At 39.5% G+C, this 23,326-nt stretch overlaps 1 protein-coding gene across 1 annotated transcript in view; it reads left to right on the forward strand.

The window, feature by feature from the left end:
- Positions 1-10,877: 10,877 nt before the first annotated feature.
- The window catches only part of hdac11 (histone deacetylase 11), a 33,096-nt gene continuing 20,647 nt past the window's right edge, over positions 10,878-23,326 (forward strand). Inside the window, exons 1-6 of the mRNA XM_070958721.1 lie at positions 10,878-11,105; positions 11,561-11,620; positions 11,739-11,887; positions 13,455-13,555; positions 14,606-14,722; positions 18,169-18,211. Of these exons, the coding sequence (XP_070814822.1) occupies positions 11,586-11,620; positions 11,739-11,887; positions 13,455-13,555; positions 14,606-14,722; positions 18,169-18,211 (445 nt within the window). The 5' untranslated portion in view covers positions 10,878-11,105; positions 11,561-11,585. The remainder of the gene's footprint in view (positions 11,106-11,560; positions 11,621-11,738; positions 11,888-13,454; positions 13,556-14,605; positions 14,723-18,168; positions 18,212-23,326) is intronic.

The following is a 23,326-nucleotide window of genomic DNA, read 5'->3' on the forward strand; positions in this document are numbered from 1 at the left end:
ACACAAACCAGTAGCCACTCTATTACTGCTAGCGAGCAGGCAAGACCAAACAAGTGCGTGGGGCGTGCCTATTGTTTTGTTTCCAGTTTACAACCGAATCCTGTAATTTTTCTTACGTTACTTGCAGTGGCTGCTGCTTATAAAAAACTACAAGTTCACTAGGTCACAAAGAACATTAATCTTGTGATAAAAAAAATGACCCTGTTAAAATTGACTTGCGTTAACACGTTAATAACGCAATATTTTTGACAGCACTAATGTCAACTATTGAATGGCATTTATTTGTTTACAAAACATAACAGCAATACGTCCGTTATTTCTACTGTGTGTGAAAGTATAATGCATTTTATGTCTGATACAATCATGACACACACTTCCCAACCTCCCCTTCAAAGAAAAGGCTTCAGAGTGGTGTTTCTTTCTATTGTAGTCCACTTCCACACACTCCTGTCAAGTGTATGAGTGTTGTGGTGACATGGGAGCAGCTGTCAGATGTATGGCTGGATAAGAGGAGTTGGATGCACGCTGTGACAGCCCATTGATGTCCATGCTGTGGGCATACTGCTCTCTGCAATGGTTCCACAGCATATTCCCTGTCAGGACCATTGTGAAGTGAGTGGCAGTGGTCGAGGCTCCCACAGGAGGCGAGTAGCATGCTGGGCACACAATTTAAACCTCAGGATTCTGACAATGTGCCATTCTGAACAGCATTGGGTGAGTCTATACAATTTTTTTCTTTTTCTTTTTTTTAAATTCAAAGGCAGTTGTTTTTACAGAAGGACAAAGCAATTAGCATTAGCACATTGATACTGTAAGCCTGGAATGTGTGCTATGTGCCAAAAGTTAAATTTGTGATGGAACGCTTCCTCACACAAGGGTTTAATCTTTTTCATCTATCATTTTTAGATTATTCAGTCATGACCAAATAATGTATAATTATTATCTTCAAATAATCCTTTGCAGTGTCTCAGTCAAGTTTTCCATGCAAATACCTATGTCACAAACCATCACCCAGGACCAAGAACTTGTGACTGTTACAAAAAAAATTGCCTCACCCAAGCCAGCAGTAAATTCTGGGGTGTAGTATGGACAGCAGTAAGTCGGAAACGCTACACTCATCAGTGATGGCTAAATTTCTCTATTTGTGCAGCAAGTTAGACATTTATAATAAATCACAGGAATACAATGTAAGATAAGATAAGATAAAAAATAAGACAAGGTAATCATTCATTGGTTCCACAGCAGGGACATTTGCAGTGTTACAGCAGCAAAAGGGATAGTGTAATAGTAAATAGCATAAGTTAAAAAGTAAGATATAATGAATAAGTAAACAATATCATAAGTGAAACAGTACTAAGCAGTGGTTGAGTTCACATTATTATATTGATATTGCACAAGTGGGTTAGGGTTAAGGTTAGGGTTATTTTTCAGGTGAACACTGAGGTATGTAAAAGATTCCGCCATCTCAGTGTCCATTTTCTGGATGGTGTAGGAGGAGTGTTTGCATGTGCAGAAGTCCAACAGCTCTTTGGTTTTCCATTCATTGATCTGCAGGCGGTTCCACTGGCACCAATCCACAAATCCTTGGGTAAGTTGCAGGTAATTGCCATTTTGAAAACTCAGCATTGCCAGCTGATTTGTGCATGACGTCTCCAGGGAACAGAGTGAAGGGGAAGTTACTCAGGGCTGTTCCCTTTGGAGTCCGCATGGTGCTGACAACCAGGTTGGACTCACAGCCCTCTAGTGTTGTTTTTCACGGCCTATTTTAATTTTAGTCTTAGTCTAGTCTTTGTGTCAAGCTGGCATTTTAGTTTTTATTAGTTTTAGTCATGTTCATACTCTTTTTAGTCTAGTCAAGTTTCAGTCAACCAAAAGTCTGAGCATTTTAGTCTTATTTTAGTCAGAATTATCCATGACTATTTTCATTTAGTTTTAGTCAACAAAAACTGATGACATTTTAGTCTAGTTTTAGTCAATGAAAATTGTATTTTAGTGTCTTTTTAGTGATGTAATTCTATTTAACTCAGTCAATATAGTATAAGTACCTAGTAGTATAGACAAAACCCAAATTTTCTTTTAGCTAAACCCATTTTACAATTCAAACAAGGTTGTCTGATTATATTATTGTTACCTTATAGACTCAAGAATACATCCATTTCAGACACGGAAGACGCTCTGATTTGAATTTACAACATATTTACTGTATTTTACCAACCAAAGCCGGCTGGCCGGCCATCGGTCTCGTCATGCTTTGACGTCGCCTGCGACTGCGCAGTGCGACCTGATGCAGCCGCTGAAGTGAGACACAGGAAACAGAAATACTGCAAAATAATAATAACAATGCGACTGAACGAGACGAAATAACATTTTAACATTTCATCTCGTCTCATTTTAGTCAACGAAAATGAAGAGACATAGTGCCTCTAATTCACTTTTCGGTGAAATTCTTTTTCTTTCCCATCTCACTCATTCTTTTTTGATTTTCTGATCATGCAGAGAGGGGAATCCCAGGTGTAGGGCTCGTTTAAATATGATTTGCATATTTAAATGGGGCGTGGACAGGGAGGGGTCAGGTACAACGTGCGCTCAATTCCACGTTGATTGGGATGCACAAAGGAAATGTGCTTGGATTCATGCGTGCGCACAGATTCATACATCTGAATATTTTTGTGCATACAACATTTTTTGGATTTGAACGTACGCCATGTCTCAGTAGGAAATCCATACAAGTCTTTGTACATGAGGCCCCAGGTCTTTTGTGAGGGGCAGACTACTGCAGGGGGGCTATGTACTGGAGCTTGTGAAGAGGGTCATGTAGGTGAGGTTGGGCAGTACACAGGCTGCAATGAGGGTTGCAGCAGGAATGACTGGACCAGGGAGGGGTAGATGACTGATCACATCTGTTGAAGAAAAGCTCAGATGAGAGTTTGGTTCCTCGTAGCCAAAGATGGTTTTGAGTCCCCTCCAAACTCCATTGATGTTGTTCTGTTCCAACTGATTCTCCATCCTCTTCCTGTAACAGTTTTCCCTCCCTGATCCTCCTCCTCAGCTCCCCAGTAACATTCTTCAGCGCCTCTTCATTTCTTGACATAAGGATGCTCTTTTTTTTTAAGGACGCTGTTTTTAGCCTTTATGTCAGGGGTAATCCAGGGTTTGTTGTTGTAAAACCACCACACAGTCCTGGTGAGTGTGGCGTTCTCCACATAGAAGTTGATATTGTTCTTTATACTGTGTGTGAGACTGTAAATGTTCTCCTCATGAGCATCACAAAGTATGTCCCTCACACTTGGATCAATTGGATTCAAACTCTCCTCAGCCACTTCAGACCATCTTTTCACTGTGAGTGACAGCTGGCCGCCTGTGTAAGACAGGTTTGTACACTAGTAGGAGGTGTACCAGGTTGTGATCAAATCTTCCCAGGGAGGGAGAGGTGATGAGTTATATGTCTCCCTGGTGTTAGCATAAGTCACCGGAAATAAGATGAAGGGCATGTGGGTATTGTGTCTACAGCCTGCTTGTAACTGAGTGGATGACATTTTAGGCTACGTCAGCGTTTGCAAAGGGAGGAGTATACACCACAATCTCAATAACATGCAATATGGTAACACTGAACGATTACTGAGTGATGAGGTGCTTCAAATTTACAGTTAAGAATGTGTGTTTTGCTGCCCTTTGCCACTATAGCACAAAGTTGCCTCATGTAATGCACTTGAAATACTCCTCATTTCGCAAATAGAACACAGTTGTAAAAATGCTTGTTTTTTTCTATCGCTATTTCAGCATGCTTCTTTCTATGAGACTGAATCAGTTTATGCTTAAAATTTGCCACAAAACAATTAAATATTGAGCCCCAACATCCTGTTCCAACAAGAATTACATCAAAGCTGTATTAGCTCTTCTGCTTACTTTAGCTGATATGGTGATATGGCTGAATTGCCAGCTTATACAGCCAGCACACATGTATAAAATAAAATAAAAGTAGCCAGCCATGAATTGACATGAATTGTCTTTGGCAATGAATGATTGAACCATGTGCAATTTCAAAACAAAAACATTGCAGCAGTCAGTCCTTTTATAAAATAATTCAATAATTCCATCGGGCGACCACATCCATGATCAGTTTATGTACTGACAGGTTTAACGGTCTGTTTGGTGGTCAGCTCAGCTGTGGTTGAGCTGCGGTGAAAAAAACGCCGCTACAAGCCTTGCTCGACCAAGCAGATAGCTGGCACGGCCTATGCTCAAACCAAATTGTGTATAAAAAACACTTTATATGTGGGGACAGTCCGGCCTCTCCCGCTGCTGCATATGTATTTTGCGCATTGTCTGTAACGACAGCAATACCGTGGTTATTGTTGTTACTCTTCATGTCGAGCTCCCACTCCAAAACAGCATATTTCAAAACTTCAGCTGTGTTGAGTCCAGTGTTTGACTGGAAAAGAGGACAAAACTTTCATTTCAGTGGTCGTAACATGAGCTGTGACTGTAATGTACAGGTTGTGAAGTCCACCCATGTGTGCAGATGCACTCTGCTTCTTTGACACTGTGTCACCTGATGCAGCTTGAGGTTTTTTCAGCTCTGGGACTGTTTTGGGGAAGCGGGTCTCCACATGCTTCATTCAGGCTCCTTTGGCCTGGATGAAGCATTGTTGTTGTTGTGATTTGAGCTTTTCTGGGTGGTGATGTGTCAAATTGCTTCTCATGTTTGATGTGTGTCCTGTAGTGTAGTTGATAATTGTCTGGCTATATTTACAAATTGTTTTGCGTTTGTCAGCTTCCTTTTCACCATCGTCAGTTATTGAAATGGAAAAACCCAAAATACTGCCAGAATTTAGCTCCAAAAGTCAATAGACCATCATCAGTCTCTTTTTCATTATCGGCACATCCATCCGTAACTCCCTTGTTTGCTTTACTTTTAGCAGCACTTGGCTTACATAAAAAGGATGTCGAGAGTCTGACTACCATGATTGCGCTGTTCAAACAAAAATGATAACATTTTCAACAATGAGATATAACAAATAACCATGTAATATCATGGTAGATAGCGTCACAGTCCCATGACGGCATTGAGCCATATTTCTATCATGATATCGCAAGATTTGGTGAAGGGTTACATCCTTACTAATGCATGTATAACAATATGCTTCTTTGAGGATGTAATACCATTTCAATGAACTTTTAAAGCCACTATGTGTAGATCTTTTTTAAATTTTGGCCTGGGCACCCCCAGAGGTTAGAAAAGACTGGATTTGACCTGAACACAGATGAATAACGTGAAAGCGACTCACTGACAGTTTTGACACTGATTTTCTCATTCTTCCTCAAACAAAATTGAATGATGCTACAGTATGATCACATAAAAATACACATTATTGCATTTTAATTGAATCATGTGGTAAATACAATCCCCTTGTAGTTTATGCTTCCTCCTGTAATTTGGTACTGTTGAAGCCCTGTGACCTTTCCCCCATTAAACCTATCAGTAGACGAGCAGGTAGAATAATTCTGCTGCCCTGAGCCTGAGTTTAGCTAACATGCATCCTTCACATAAATCTTCAGCTGCCATCTACAGCCTGAAAAGACAGACTAGTCAGAACATGGACTCTTATCCACTGATGATCTGTATACTGCATGAATTGGGTTTGGCACCTAAAGGACCACAACAGAGGGCTGGCAGAGTGGCAAGGCAAACAACGATAAAGGCAGCATTTCATGAGATCCCTGCCCGGCCCTGGGAATCAGATGATGCTTACATCAGCCTGAGCAGATGGAAAACTGAGAGGCATTGTGTGAGTGGAAATAAATTGTAGTCTGTCTTTTCTGAGTGCTCCATCTTGGAGTCCAAAAACTCTGAAGCATATAGGACTTAGACAGGCAGCTTCACTGCAAATCAGAATAATGCAAGCATACTGTAGCAAGGACTAATAAATATCTGTTTTACAATTTGAAATATGAGTGATACATTATGTACTGCTCCCAGGTGCATCAACAGGTATGGTCAGACCAGAACTGACCAGGTAAAATTTACTGAAGTGGGCAGGACAGGAAATAGCTTGGGCATGGTGTTGGTAAATTATATGGTTGTTAGCAAAACAGTTGATCTAAAATGGCTAGTGGGCTAACAACAACATTCCACACACTGAGATGTATGCAGCTTCTTATTGAGCAACCATTGACACTGCAGTATTAATTTGAGAGACAGTATGCATCCTGGCTGTGCAACTGTGCAATCTGAGCAGTTTAACATGACGTACGTAAGAAATGAGAATTATGATTAGGAGTGAAACAATTATTGCTGAAATAATGGATGCTTTTCACAAGCCAATTTGTTGAATAAGGATGCAGCCGAGCAGCATCCCTCCTTCTCTGCTGTTTCTATATTTTCTATATGAAGATAAAACCATGACTAATTCAGTCATCAGATCTACAATCACAACCACAGAAGTTTTGCTTTTTTTTAAGGCATAATTAGATTAAATTTAGAGAAGACGGAAAGGAGTTTAAATGTGACGGACTTAATGGTTACATGCTGTGTGCCTTAAAACGTACTGGCACATCATCACAACATTCTTTTTATCATGCATATGGATGAGCTCAAAACCAAACACAAAATGTTGCCATGACTCACACATAACTCATCTCCTTCCTCTCTGATGTCTCTTAATTACATAAACCACCAGTGCCATAAACAAACCAACTGATTTTGTGATGCTGCTCTTTGGACAGAATTTATTGATGGTTTTTTTTGCCCAAGGAGCATTTTGCTATATAATGACTTTATTATGAGGATATTTTGAAGTCAGTTTGTACATACTTGAACTCTGGGGGAATAACATTAGGTTCAGAAATTAGGAACTGAAAAAGACAATGTCGTAATATTATGATGCACTTGTAATAACCTCAGTCAGACCACACAGCACCAGTTTTAGGCTTTAGGTCACGGCTAATAATTAAAAGTCAATATTAACACACTAGACAGCAATATCTGGAAGGCTAAACTTTAATATTGGAAAAGTTAACTATTTATAAGCAGGCTTTAAGGTCACTTTAACTGTAACATCTTTCTGTAATCTTCTCTAATAATGTACAATGTGTTGTCTAAAGCCTGAAGCATTTTCCAGTGCTTTAAACAATCACCTTGGTCTGAGAAATCATCCCATGAATCAGTGTTAAGGAAATATTCAGTTCCAGGCTGAGATAATTGCTCCTTCTGGCTTTAGCGGCGCTGATGGAAACAGTGTGTTTGGATCTGCAAATACCTCTCTGAAGACTCTTGAGAGGCTGCTTTCTCATCCGTCTACACAGCAGCTAGGAGAGATTGCTTTGTCCATGGAGACATCACAACCTCACCACACAAAATACAATGAATGTGGATTGATGAAATCAGGGTAGTTGTTTTAGTTTAGAGGCTTCACTGATAATCCAGTCATACAATCAGCCTCCCCGCTTCAGCAGCAGGATTTTTGATTCATTTGTTCTCCCTCATATCAGTGAGAATGGGTGGCCGTCATATCTACTTTGACAGTCGCTATGGTAACAGATGCTCAGTATTGTTGGTGAGGTGTTTATTGCCCCTAGCAGACCATCCAATTCATGTCAGATGTGGACCTTACAGTGTAAATCACTTCTGCTGAGGTAGAAAAACCAAATTACTGCTGGCTGGCCAAAAGAATATTTATGCAGCTGAAAATAGTAATATCAAAACCTTATGTGGAATAAGATGCGTTTCATTGGTTGCGGCAATATTCGGAGGAAGAATTGACAATATGCACATGTATGTGCGATGAACTATTACTTCCTATTACAACACTGAAACTAAAGACATGTCTGGATTCCTCTCATATTTAAATGTGGTGTGGTGAGACAAACCAGTGTGATGTCACAATACTGATGTCTTTAAAGCCTTCTAAATGCCAAGAAATACAATACTGCTGACACAGAATGAAAAACAAGTTGATTATGCTCTTCTAGTCAGCAATGCAGAATTTATTTTAGCAGTGGTGGGCAGAGTATTGTGAATCTATACTCAAGTAAAGGACAATTACTCCCACAAAAATGGCTCAATAAAAAGGAAAATTACCAATTGTGAAATCTACTCAATTAAATGTAAAATTATCCGAATCCTCCCACAGGTACCTTGTTAATAAAATAAGATAAAACTTCATTAATCCCACGGTGGGGAAATTAAGTTGTAACAGCCAGCAAGTATCAAATAAATACTCAAAAACAGTGGCAAAGAAGGATCAAAGATAAAAAAAAAAAAGAAATCAACTTACTAAATGACTCAAAATACAAGCTACTTTACATTGTGATATTGGCCAAGTGCAAAATAAAATTGTACTTATTATTAAAACTTATGAAACATCCAACATTAGCAAGCTAACTACAGTTTCACCTGCAGTATGTGCAACTTACTTAAATGTGCTTGTGAAGGTTAGAAGAGGAGTTTTTAGAATTGGAGATGTCAGTGTTTTCGGGAGGCACAGCAAGCTCTTCATTGTGTTACTACTGTCTTTTTTAGATTTTGGTATGAAAAGCATGGCCAGTCCACAAGGATTGATGCCAGAAGCTGCCTCTTGTTCTGGATTTTGCTCGTCCTCTGAGGCTGAAAAATCAAGCCAGCGGGGACATATGACAACTGTACTGGGGTGAATTTTTATATAAATCACTTGTTTAAATTACATTAAGGCTTAAGATTATGCAGAATTATGGGCATGGCCACTTTGAGTGACAGCTAGGTTTCAGCAACCAGGCTCCATTCGGCCCACCTCAGCTCCACCCTCACTCCACCTCTGTTTGGTTTAGCTGCGAGTTTGCTGGAGTCAGGATTACACCTACACTCAATCCCCACATTCAGAGCACACTAGCTGTTACAAAGGTATAAATGGCAAATGTAGCAAAGTAAAAAGTAGATTATTGGATAAAAAATATACAGGAGCCAAGAGTAGAAGTACAGTTTAATAAAAGAAAACAACAAGAAAAGTTTCCTTTCCTTTTAAAAAAAGCCTACTTTCTTACTCATGTGCTTTACTTGTAATGTGTTACTACCCACCCCTGCATGTTAGTCACGTGTAGGTCTGAACCAGACTTCATCTTCTATCATCATGAATATTCTGAACAGCATTCCCTGAAACCATCAGACATTAAAAGACACATGGTGCACCTACACACTCATACACAAGTCAAGTACACTTCACTAGTGCTAAGCTTAGCCCGCTTAAGCTCGGTTTTGATCCAGGATTTATTTTCAGTGCTGTGACAGTGAGGGAAATAGTGGTACTACATACCCAAGTCCCCAGCATGGAGAGAGACCTTAAAATCCTTCAAAGAAGTTTGTTCCATAGACAATTTTGAAAAAGAAAAAAAAAAAAAAAGACAGTTGACTGAATAAATAACTTGACAGACTATTTTTTGGTACCTGAAACAATATTAGAGCAACAATGGAAATAAATGTATACTTTATTGTGTTATTCCTAGCATTTTGGTAGATGTGTGTAATTTTATGTCCATCTCATCATGTCACATAAACTCAGTTTACTAAACCTTTAGTTTTACTTGTCTTACTTAACATTAACCAAACATTTCTTTGGTGATGGGGTTTTCTGTTGAACAGACAATTCAAAACTACAAAAACAAGGTCAATGGTTAAAGCAAACAAAATAAATGATTTGGGTTTTTTTTTTTTTTTTGCCAGTTTAAAGCCTTAAGTATTGAGGCTCTGGTTAGTTTCTTGTTTTTTTCAGCACTGTGTATGAATATCACAGCAATTATCCATATGCAGTATTCTCCACACCTTGTATAGGGAATGAACATGAGCTAAAAATACACCACAGGCCACAGTAAGGTCACTGTTGTTTCACTGTCCTGCACATAGGAAAATAACTGAGTTTTTCAGATTTTCAGTCCAGCAGAGAGATCATGCTTGTCCTCACTTCAGAGGCAGACCTTCTCTACTGCCACATACACGCATTAACATATGCTATTTATAGATATCTGCCTCTTCAGCTGCCAATGGGCAGGATTACAGAGTCATCCAATTCACAAGAATTACAGGTAACATTTTGCCTGTCTGTGCCTGCATTGCAGTGGTAAAAACTGTGCTGAGTGAATTCACTTCACTCTGTTACAAAAGAGCATTCAGGGGAGTTCTTATGGGGAATGGCACATTATTGCACATACTGAAATCAGAGGAGATAAAACTTTTTTGATCCCTGTGGGAACATTCAGTATGTTGTTAAAGTAAAAGTAAAAGCATTGTATTCATCTTTCTTCCTTGCTAAATCCTCACTACACATTCTGTAATAAGGTGAAACTTTGATGATCCAGCTGGTGAAATTGTTCTTCTGCTGCACCCTGCAAAAGTGTTGTAACTGTGCAAGGAAAAACAAAATAATATATGCGAGACAAATATGAATGGTTGGGAAATATGTGGGGAAGTGAAATTGATTAAGTAGCTTACAAATATTACAAGCTCTGTGACTGCTTATTTAATACAGATTAGTAGCTTATATGGAAATGTGTGCTGTACTACTAATAGAAAAATGACAAAAGGCAGGCAGGGACTAGGGGAGCCCTTATAAAATGACACACTGTATTACAATTATATACATGGCTAGGCCTATTAAATAAGATTTAATTACTTAGAACTGGGTTAAATAAATGCATTTTTGCCATGGGCCACTATCATCAGTGGTGGAAACATTTGCTTGCACCTTACTTGAATATTTTAATGACACGACTTTATGTTCCCTATACCTCTACGCTACACTTGAGGGGGAAGAACAGCATTGCGCCGTTAACATTTGTAAGTGAAACTGAAAGCTTTTTGGAGTGCGTTTATTTTGCTTTAAATCTCCGTGTGCGCTAACAACGTAACTGACGGAGCTTGCGCACATCCTACGTACGTATTCTACGCTGCAGTGGAGCAGGAGGGAAAAAGGGTACAGTCAAACAATCCGTGTAAAGACGTTTTCCTTTTCTTAACGAGCTATTTACAAATAACCCAAGCTGTCTCCTGTCGGGGAGGACAGACACCGACAGTCGCCAGAGACTATTCATTCCCAGCAGCGATTCGGTGACCAGTGTTATTCCACATACAGTAGCAGGTGAGTCACGTCGGCCGTCGCAAGTTTTTCTGTTTCACTAAAACGGTTCCAGGCTGGTTTACTGCAGTGGTGTATGATACAGCTTCTCTTCAGCGCTTAAACGAGCTGGGCTCAATCATTCAAGGCATCCACACTCATGTTCGGAGGCAGTGTATGTCCGCTGACACATATCCTTATGTCGTTGCGTCGTTGCAAATACGCACATTGCACTGCGCATGCGCCAACTGAGCCAGCCTGTTTGGATTCATGTAGTTCATTGTCCCCCATTCTTGTTATGCAGTAATGTGGATATAATGTCATTTCTGCACTGAAGCAGCTAAATTAAATCATACTTTTTCAATCTAATATTTAATTAGAATTATTTATGTCCTGAGAGTTGCCGTCAATAGTTTCAGTCGTTAGAAATGAATGATTGTTATTGTCAGTTGGTGATCTTTTCTTTCTCTTGTCCCCAGATGAAAGAAGCAATGCCTGAAAAACATGTCTCACAAAGAAGATAATGAAGGGAAAAGGAGGTGAGCAGCACAGGCATGACAGTTCCAGTAGTGCTTATTAGACCACTGGGGAAATCACCACATGTAAATGTAATGCTGCACCATTGTATTGAACAGCTTTTTTTTAACTTTCTTTCAGCTTTCATCACAGTCAGCTGTACACCAACATCCCGCGGACATGCATGCCCATTGTGTACCACCCAGACTACAACATCACCTTCATGGGCCTTGAAAAGCTCCATCCATTTGATGCAGGGAAGTGGGGGAAAGTCATTCACTTTTTGAAAGGTAAGCAAATGACAAATAGATGGGGAGGACATCTCCCTGAGCTGATGTATTTGGAATTCCTCAGAGTGGTTCAGAGAGGCAAAGAGACGTAGAGAACAAAGAGGAGATAGTGGAGAGGTGAGGTGTAGTTGCTGGAGAGGGGAAATGCAGAGCAATAGAGCACAGATAATTAGAGAAAGCTCCCTCTGGGACTGTGTGCAGATTCAGGGGATGAGACCCAATGCCAAGGGAAAACTGTCATTGGCTAACCGGCAAGACTTCACACGAGGTTGTTGTCAAATTGCACCATGGATTGTCTTTGCTGTAGAAAACGCTGTACACAGCTTAATGAATTCGCAAAACTTTCAGAAGTTAAGAGTGCAGATAAAGAACCGAGCTTCTGCTGTCACATGAAAACCATACCCTTGCAAGAAATTGATAAAAAGAGGATGATATTGCAGATTTAACTAGCATATTTAGAAAATCCTACAAAGGAATATGTTGTGTAATAGATTTTAATGAGCCCTATGTGGTTCATTCAAAGTCAGAGGCTGATTTATTTATTTATTTTTAAACAGTAGAGTGTAACAGCCCTCCTGTGTTCCAGTGGTCTGAGAAAAAACAAAACAGTCCCGAAATGAAGCACAGAGTCAAATATAAGCTGGATGTCAGAATCTTAATGTAGTAATAGTGTAGACGGCTGTACTGTTGGATTGGTTTTTTGACCATAGAGTGTTGCTGTACCTGGCATGGGTCTCAAGTGATCTCCGTGGCAACATTGTTATGGTCATCATCTCAACATGTCCGCCTCCAGTCCTAATTGCAGGGTTAATGTACAGTATAGTCCATGCGTATTTGAATTATGGTTGGTGCTGGAGCTCGACTAATACTGGGTCTTTGAGGCCAATACTGATAACGATATTTAAGAAAAAAAATCTGATGTTCTTGAAATAATGCTGCACTTATGTTTTTTATGTTTTTTAATAGTTACTTGTTTTGATAAAGATCCATTACATCTGTCTATTAAAAAAAAAACAAAAACAAAATAAAACAAAACAGGTTCACAGTAAATACACTTGTCAGTGCCCTCTGGTGGACAAACTGTGTGATAAAGACTTCAAACATACTGTATGTTTGCCATTTTTGCACTGCAGTCCTGCAGTCCGTTGTTACTTATGGGTTGACAAATATGTATCCACATGCCAGTACGGTATATTAATTATGAGCTAAAATAATATTGATCTTGCCAACGTGTTGCTCAGGCTCCAGTGCCTCTCCTCGTGGGCTCCGGAATGCAAATGAGTTTTTCACTAATAACAATTCAGATGACTGATGACATCTTGGTTCAGCAGTGCTATTTTAGTAAAACCCACATCCACTTAATACCAAGCTGGGGATGCTGAATTGTTGTGCATTCATCTCCATGAGATAAATGGCTGTATCTGTTTGTTGTTGTAGGACTAGAAAGTTTATAAAATTGGCATCACAGTCGAAGTTTTTCGTGTAACAGCAGTGTCATATTTCATATTTTCAGTCTCAAGCCTATTTGACCTCTTAAGACTCTAATAACACAATGCCTTTGTCTCAGAGGAGAAGTTCATCACTGATGGAAACATCGTGGAAGCCCTCGAAGCTACTGAAGAGGATCTGTTGGTGGTTCACACCAAACGCTACCTCAACAGATTAAAGGTCACTTTGTTTTCCTTCAATACTGGCAACCTTTACTGCATCTGTCTTTATGACAGCATGGCATGTTCTCCACAGTTCTTCATCTCTTCACATCTTGTTTTCCTTCTACATCTCCTCCATGTTTTACATGCATCGTTCAGTAAAACTGAGGAGCTAAGGGATCATCAGGGTTTTTAATTGATTTGTTATTAAAATCTGATGTCACTGTTCATATTTAGTATTGGCATTAATGTGATTGTGAATATGAATGTGAATGTGGCTGAACAGTATGTTTTCTGGGAGTTTTTGTGCTAAATGTTCCTTCTATTTGACATTTTTCTCATGTTGTAATGCTCTTGGTGACATAACAGAGCAGAGTCCTCATCAAGATGCAGTGGATTACCCCACATTATTCCACATTCAACTCAATCATGTCAAGCATATTCAGAGCAAAGCGCCTCTCTGAGTCCTTTGAGTCAATAAGAGTTTTTGCACTTTTAATTTATTGGCCCCAGATGTTGATTGGGATCCATATTTGCTTGTATTTTTTTTCCTTCCAAAGGGGAGTTGGGAGGCTGCGGCTCAGTTGTTTGTTGATGTTTCATACAGTCAGTGGTATAGAACTACTGAGATGTGGTTGTAAGTCTCTCATAAAGGAGTGTCTGCTGCAGGAAAAGTAGAACTGATAACAGTAGTTCCATCATGTTCAAAGACTTTGTATTTATTTTCTCTCCCCACTACTGCATACAGAGCCAAATCTTGAAGGACTTAAGAGAGGCACCTCAGTACTCTGCAGTGAATTTGCATTATTCTTTGCTGTCAAGTTTTCATGTGAGAGTCAAGGCTCAGGACTCAGCGCAGTGGCAGCATTATGTCTTTCTTTAGTCAGCCTTCTTCCACTGTTATATCCAAACCTTGGTGGGCACACATTGAAACATCATGCTTTTTTTTTTTTAACTTCTTTTCAGTACTGAAGTCCATCTGTGATTTTGTTTGCTTCATAAGTAAAGAGTCTTAGCACAGAAAAAGGTCTCTATACACTGTGTATAATTGTGTTCTTTCTCACTATAGTGGTCTCTGGTGGTGGCCACCATCACAGAAATCCCACCTCTCCTGTTTCTGCCCAATTTCCTGGTGCAGCGGAAGGTGTTGAGGCCTTTGCGGACTCAAACTGGAGGAACAATAATGGTAGCTATCTGAGAGCCTAATTTCCTCCATATGTTTGTGGCTTAAAGTATTAACACACGACACCTATCTTCTACTATCCACACTCATTTGTCAGAGGTACAAATAGAGCTCATGTTCAAGAGATGATGTGCCACTCTCTAATAATGACATCATCCACTACTGTCCCTGTCAAATAATACAGCTCTGCAGGTGCATTACAGATTACCCATGCAGCCCCAAACACACAGTCAGCATCACAGATGTGGTAATTAAACATCAACTACAGAATTTTAAAGCATTTCCCCAAAAACAGCTGTTACTTTCTGAAATATTTCGATATGAACTATATCTCAGTGTCTCATCATACTCTGTAACTTACCCATTGAAATTCATTATCCTTAACGAAGTTAGAATTTCAGAGAAATCTGTCTTTATTTCATATGCAGCAGAAATCTTTTCATTTATGTTATAGAATTATGGGTGCACGAGCCCACTATATACTCCAGCTGGTGTGTGATGTACTGCAAGTTGGGCAGTGCTTGGTTTTGGCTCATCTGTTTTCAAGTGGGAAAAATGGTGGCCTGGTCGCAAACTTTCACATATAGGCAATGCAGTCACCTGATCTTGACTCATACTTGATCAGCACTACATAGTTTGACAGAGTTGAGTTTCATCAGACTGGCGTGTCATGCTGGACAGTCTCATTCACCTAAACTTGAGGTCTGACTTTAGGTATGGCTAGTAGTGCAGCAAGTCCATAGAAAAGAATTGACATATGTCTTTTAAATGGGCACAATTTATTATGTTACTTGTGTGTAATGATGATACTTAGTATGAAACACAGAGATATTCATGATTGCTTAGTTGATCTGCAGAAACTTAACATCACCCTCAAGCTTTGTGTTCATTGACAACAAGGTTTTGTAGAATTGAATTTAGTGTCTTTTTCACTTCTTAATTGCTTTGTCACTGATAATAGAACAAAGCCTGAGGGAGAACAAGAGAAGCAAACCCCTGGGATGGGTGGGGGTGGGGGGGCACCTGCTGAAAAGAAAGTGAAAATAAATAGTAATGGATGTTTCTTGTAGAATGTATTTCCCAGACATGAAGAGCAATCAGATTGATCTTGCAGTGGTGAGACAACATGCATTTGGAGAGGTAAACCTGCTGTGTAGAAGTTCTTCAGCCTGTCATTATGTTAGAGTGAGAGGAAGAGGAAGAAGTTTTTCCTCGCCACTGTCGCCAAGGGCTTGATCATGATGGAATTTTTGGGTCTCTGTAGATAAAGAGTATGCTCTGTACCAGCTCTACGTGGAAAGGGTCCTGAGAAAACCTCTGTTGTGATTTGGATTTGAAAATTGAACAGATTTGCTGTTTGGCAGTGGGTGAGGTGCGATGCTTGAGTCAAGAGAAAAACTAAAAGGGGAAAAAAGAAGTGGGCCACGGACTGAGCCCTGAAGTACGCCAGTGAAGAAGGTAATAAAAAGCAAAGAGGCCCTCATTATGTAACGCTGGCAGGTGTGGTTGGCTTGACAGAGGGAAATGGTCTGCAAGGGAGCTAAGTCAAAGGTTGTGGTTGACATCTGGCTGCTTAGGGTCCAGTAGGTTGTACTGTGATAGGTCTGAAACCACAGAATATCTATAGAGAGGCAGACATTGCCAAACACCTTTGTTTAAAAACTGTACCTGTAGTGGATTTTACCCCTATAATTCTGACAAATATTAGTAATTATATTTTTAATTTATTTAAATGCCACAAAACAATAGCTTGAGTTTATTTCCTATAGAAAACCGGAAGTGATTATATTGTCTTCATTTCCATGATCAGTGCTTTTATTTCTGTAATATCTCAAATGATCTGGGCTGACAGTTTGAGTTTCCGCCCAGTAAAACTCTTGGTAGAGAAACTAGGAGCCATCTCTAGTGGTCTTGTTATGCTAAAATGAAGAATAAGAAATATACAGGAAGCTAATGACTTCAGACTTGAATGTGCATATAATAAGCTGATCAGTATTATGCAAAGTCACATTGCCTGGTTACCAGTGCATCATGCCAAAGGTCTTTTCATGCAAAAAGGTGCATTCTGGATCTGATGGTTGGTGGTGTCATGCAGACAAAATTAGAGGGCAATAGTAAAATATGCCTGGTACTCTTATGTTTGTTTTCCGCAGAGTGGAGTGTCAAAGCCATGGCCAGTGTGTGCATACATACTAATGTGTGTAATTACTCATCCATCAGAGAGCATATTGGCATTTACACACAATCTCCCCAGCTTATATTTGTACCCTTTATGCATCCCACATGCTGAGCACCAGAATACATGAAGAGAAACCTCCTTTTTCATACAAGAGAGAAATCTTGACATGCCTTAGAAAGAAATCTGTGCTCTCATTCCATTTTCTCATGCCCCATTTCCTTGAATGTAGCTCATGTGTCTCAGCTATTAATGATTTATTAGATTGTATTTTGGCCATCAGCCCTTGAAAACAAGCTAGTGGTTTGAAGGGTTTGTAACTACATTCCCAAGAATGTCCTTTATTTGTGAAGTGTACTAGATAAGCCCTCAATGGTTTCTTAAGAAGATGAGCCAGTGGAGCGACCAGCCCTGAATGACTCCATGCTCATGCATAGCCATGCACATCAGGATTAGGTGATCAGCATGTGAGACAAATACTGGCTGTCGTTCTCTTTTCCCATGAAATATGCTCTTAGGAGTAGGTATGACTGACAGTGGCTGTAACAGAATTCTCTGAGAAAAAGTGAAAATGTCTATTACCACACATTGTTATTCTACAGGTGAAAGTGTGCTTCAGCAACAACATTCATGTTTAAAGGAATTCAGTTTAAATCATTCTGGGTAATAGACTTACTTGCTTCCTTTTCCACTGTGAAATGAGAGGATCTAAACCCTACTATACCAACAATTCTAAAGCCGTATTTACAAAATGTGTCTCTTTGTTTGACCAATACAAGAGCATAAGTCTAAAAATGACAACTTGTGATGTCAGGGAAAATTACAGGTCAGAACTGTGTCTTAAAGAGCAACAGTTTATCTGTTGGCCCAATGTTTCCAGATATGTTCGGTGAACCACCAAAGGAAATGAAAGAAATGCCTCCAGAGTGACATCTCTGATTACATTTCCTTTTAACCACACAGCTGCTGGACAGAAACACACAAAAACCTCCAGGAGGAATTGTTTAATGTTTCTTGTTTTCTGTATGTAAATTTAAAGGCTATGTACAGTGTGTGCCTTACAGGGCTGGAGGTCAGGTTTACAAATGGGAGAAACTGAAGCTGTGGTAAACACAGACAGTATTTGAAGTGTGTTTTCTCCTGAACTGAAAAGCAGCATTGCTTAGAGACATATTTCTAAATCCATAAAGTTTTTTTTTTTTCCTGTTCTTCAGTAATACATTCTTCTAGATTGATATTAAAAAGTTTTACCAAAATAATTTGTCTTCCACAGGCAGGAAAACTGGCTGTTGAACGAGGATGGGCTATTAATGTAGGTAAGTGAGTTCTAAGTACAGATACCATCACCCATAGACAACCAATCCCACTGCAACTAGCATACATTTAACTGTAATATGCGAGATTCCTGTAACTGTCAGTGTTCAACCTTATCTCCTACACAGTACATTTATATACTACAATTTTTTGACATGTTTGTGAGCAAATGTAATTGCTGCCTGGATTCAGCGGCAGCATTTTTTCCTATTCAAAAGTGTGCTGTTCTTATTGACAGTTGTTGATATGCTCTCCTCCAGGGATGAACTTACCTGATCCACTGGATTGGTACCAGCCCTGATATTGACATTGTCCTATCAGCCTGATGTGACCAATTTCCAGTAAATAGTTTTGTTTAGCTGTTGCACAGATTTGCATACAGATCTGATATGTATTGAGAGATACTTGAAGTTTACGGATCAGAATCGGTGTTAGGAGAGGAAAAGGTCAGATTTGTGCACTCTGGCTGTCCACATCTCACCTTTATTCTAAAGAATAAGAATTACAACTTTATTCACTTAGAACAAGAGCCAAAGTTTTCTGGACATCCATTACAGGACCTGAGACTTTAACAGGACGCCAGGGGTCAGTTTTACAAAGATATTTTACACTGGTCTGTAGTGTTAGGCCAGTTTAATGAAAGTTGGACAGTTTCACAACAGTAAAGACTGGCTTATTGTGGAGAAGTTAGTCCATCTGACCTAAGAGCCATGTTCCATGGTAACAATCTGACCAGTGGCACCAGCAGTTGTGATGTTTGACATGACCCAACAGATTCAACATATAGAGCTTTTTTAAAACCCCTGAACATGGTGTGAAATCCTCAATAACGTTGAATAGTCATAGAAAATAAGCAACAATCATGTTTAAATTTGGACATAAAATCCTTTGGTATTTGGCTGAACTGTCAAATACTCGACTAATCTGCTTCATCAGGATAGTGTGGGTGTGATTTGATCAGGTATACTTACCGTAACCAAGCAACCCATCAATTGTTAGTAGATTTTCATTTAAATGTTACAATACCCTGATTGGTGTATGAAACTGTGACATCATCTGTGATGAAAAAAAAAAAATGAAATACAGAAATTGTTAAATATGCAAAACTGTTCTAACTTAAGCAGAAAACTGAGCATTCATGTAGGATCCCATCGCTGATAGGAAGAGGCTGAGTGAATAGGTTTTCAGGGCTTTTAAATGCAAAGTATTCTGTGTCGTAAAAAGTGACAGGAGGTAAAATGATGGTGTTTGGATGAACACCCTAACATTTTGTTGATTTTTCTTTTAAAAGCCCAGTGATGTAAATACACCTATTTAACTCTTTACACACGAATAAAACTCTTTAAGCAGTTTTATTATTTAAACGTATTGTATTGATATTTAATTGAAGTGTCTGAGTTGCGGTTGGAGTTGGACTCTTCTTGAATCATCTTTTGCTTTCTAGGTCCCACAAAGTTGTAGAATCTCTTCCACGTTCGAGGTTTCTTTGTTATTTTTGGGAGTTTTTAGATGTGGACACTGACCTCTGTCAGTCGCTTGTGGACATTTGAATTAGGGACAGGCTCCTTTTCCTCGTTTTTGTTCCAACACCTCCACCTTCAGCTTGGCAGTTTCTTGCCAGAGGTCTGCGTTTTCTTGCAGGACTTTGATCTCGCTGTGCTTTTGCAGGTGGTCGCTGGCAGAGCTTAGCTTTCTCATGAGCTCCAGATCTTATACCTTCTCTGAGAGGCTTCTCTGAAATCTGTTCTCCTCATTCAGATGTTTCTGAAGGCTGTCATTTTTTTTCAAATTCAAACTTAAGCCCAGTTCATGCTGAGGTTGATATTTTATATGAAACAAATTTGGATTGTTAGATCTTGCATTCTTGTCTTTTTCCACCTTGTATGCAACTTCCATGTCTTGCAGTTCTTTTTGTATCTTGTTGTATCTTCTTCTCACACACATGCTGAAGAAGACTTCACATTGCTCAAGACATCATGGGGCTCTTGCAACCTTTTTGCCTCTTTCTTCACACTCTTCTCCTCATCCAAATGTTGCATGACCCTGCACAGTTGGTAAAGCACATTTTTCATACTTTGGTAATGGCTGGCTCTTGTGCCAGCAAGTCATTAATATGCTTAGCTTGCATCACACTCTCTCCTGTCACTCTGCAGAGCCATGCCCATCTTCTTCTGCCTACAAAATTGCATACTATGCACTGCATACACTATACATGTACTATTATTGAACAAACTTTAGTGTGAATAAAGTAGTAGTAGTATATATCTTTCAGACGCATTACTCAGTGCATATCTGTCACTTCCTGAAACTCTTTGCTGGTTGGAGACTGAAGCATTGTTGACATTATGCCACAGCTGCCTTGGTTGCTGTTTGCCATTGTCTGTTATGTTGCTGTATTGTCACCACAGTATTGCATTGTGGGATAATTATGTCCAGTGAATGCATACTGTAATCAGGGGCATCATGTAAGCAAAGATTCTGGGGGCACAATTGAGCAGAGGCCACTGGGTCCTTCCTGAGGGAAAAGAATACTGTATATTTATTTAGTGAGTTATTTCTGCTGTTATCGTCATTGAAAATGACAATTATTCACTCACTCCTCCACCAGGCTCTACACTGCTGCACTTTATTTGAAGCTAAATCTTGTCTGCTTCACCCCAAAATGTTAAAGGGCATAAATTCACATAAAAAGACTATATTCACAATTTAGACTAATATAGAGAGCATAGACAATAAAGCCACAGGTAAAAGGAACCTTTTGTTATTGTTGTTGTGAGAATCATCATTAGGCTATTTACTTTTCACTCTTTACCTGCTCCACACAGATCAGTAGCACTAACTTCCTGATCATCATCATCATCCCTTGACTGGTCTGTCTGATGTGAAACAGGGGGATAGTGGTGGTAAAAACACAAGCTCACTACCATAAGATTCACACAGCTCCCCTTTACCTATAGTAAATAGGATGCTATGCTATCAAAAGTCACAACTAGCTAGCGAGCCAGATGGCTAAACAGTTGGATTTAGGGACAGCTGCTAACTTTAGCTGGTATAGGCCAGACATCTTGCAAAGTAAACTATGCCTATGTTTCTCAAATGCAATTAAGTGTGTATAACTAATTGCATTTCATTTTCACATATTTGAAGAATGGATTGGTGCTGTACTAACCACTTAAACAACATACTGTTAAGCTCCAGTCCACATCTCCTCCAGCGCTGCTGTGGGGTGATAAGTGGGTACTGTGTGAGTGCAGGTGCAGAGGCTACCTGATTTCACCCTGCTGCTTTCAGTGACTGTAAGGTTTCCCCAGAAACAGTATACACCTCACATGCTATTGGCTTCATACATTTTTGGACATACTAAAAAATCTCACCGACTGATATTGCGTACTAAACAGCATGTCAGGTTGAAATTTTGGACACAGTTTGTATTTCCCCATTTTAATTCTCCAGCTTAGCAAGAGGTGGTTTGGCCTTTTCTTCCTGGTTGGCACTGTGAGTTGTGGCACTTTGGAGTTGACCCTTCAGTTCCTCTTCTTGTAAAGCAGGTGTCCTCAAGACTCACAGTTCAGTGACAACTTGGCCAACTTGTAGAGGCCCAAACTTGCCTTTTTACACTTGGCTTTTTTTCCATTTTTGGTAGTGGATTCAGTTTTGTTGTGTGATGAACAGGCTCTGTGTCTAACAGGTCTGTGTCTGATGAGTGTTTGCGTACTTAAGATTTGCTTCCAGAGAAACTGTCTATACATACAGACAGAATGGAACCATTTCAAATGACAAAGACAGAACAAACACGATGATCTCTGCATTTCTGACTATACTGTTGTATCGTTGCATTGCAACAAAATATATATAAAGCATTTTACAAAAAATAAAGCGCTGTGGTACAGGGTGTTATGGGGTAGATAAAGTGTGGTTATCTCTGGAAGGCCAAAAGTAAGATACCAGAGCAGAAAGAGCTGAAAAAGTGGAAACAAATCAGTAATGGCATCAACCATAGAAATAAAAATGATGATGATGATGATGATGATGGTGATGGTTTTGCATTTTTAGTTTAACTTTTCAGCATGTTATGTGATTTGGTCTAAACCAACCATGGAAAGGTGAGGTGCAGGAAAAATGGTAATATAGTGAAGTGCATGACCAAAGTGATCGACAGGGCCAGTCTTCACCCTTATGGGGCCATGATTTGACTCTCAGCATAAGGACTGTTCATTTTATCCTTTCTCATGGGGATACAGTGTAAGTGGAAACCATGTTTGGAAATAGAAACACACGTGTGTTTTTTGTTTTCTTGATTTTTACAACACTCAGATCACAGGAACTTTGGGCCAGTCTAACTCCACTTTGCCTCTTCAAGTGTAATGTAATAAGGACACCACTGGTCTAAAGCCCTGGAATATAACGTGAGCACTTGGGAAGTTTGGGAAAGGCAGTGTTTTTGTTTAAATATTGGAAGAATCAACATGTCTTGTCCCAGGCTTCAAGTCAGTGTTGACTCTTTCAACGGTATACACACTTTCTCTAACCTATCCATAACCAAGTTCTCAGAGTTGCCTGAATATAACAATAAAAACATGAATTGTGCTTCAGTCAGGAGTGGATATGGTAGGAAAAACAACTGAAATATATACAGAAAGGTTTTGCAGAAACTCTCAGTAAGAACATTTGTGTTGGCAGTGAGCATTCAATAGAAATATGATGACACATAAATGTTTCCCTGCTACATGAATGAAATGTGTGATACAGGCGGCATTACCTTTCATTTCTTGGAAAGTTGGATTTTAAAAGTTTGACGCAAGGCTGCATCTTTTTCGTCCAGGTCATGGTGTGACACTCAATTTGACACTGGAGTTTCAGGGCAGTTTTGACACTCATCAGAAAATCACCCTTGCTAATATTGTCACCATCTAAATACAGTATCTCTCTATGCATTTGCAGAGGAGCTGACTGCGTGATTTTTCAGCTAGATAGAACTTGAGCTTGGGTGTTTGTTACTATTGCATTTCCTTGCTGACTTGCTGCCGTCAGTAGGTGGGCTGTTTGAGTACCCCCAAGGTTTTTGCTTAGCAGGGAACAAAAAAGCTTTCACTTTGTATCTGCTGCTTGCTCAGCTA

The sequence above is a fragment of the Chaetodon trifascialis genome, chromosome 3 (genome assembly GCF_039877785.1).
Source record: "Chaetodon trifascialis isolate fChaTrf1 chromosome 3, fChaTrf1.hap1, whole genome shotgun sequence".
In the NCBI taxonomy this organism is placed as follows: Eukaryota; Metazoa; Chordata; class Actinopteri; order Chaetodontiformes; family Chaetodontidae; genus Chaetodon; species Chaetodon trifascialis.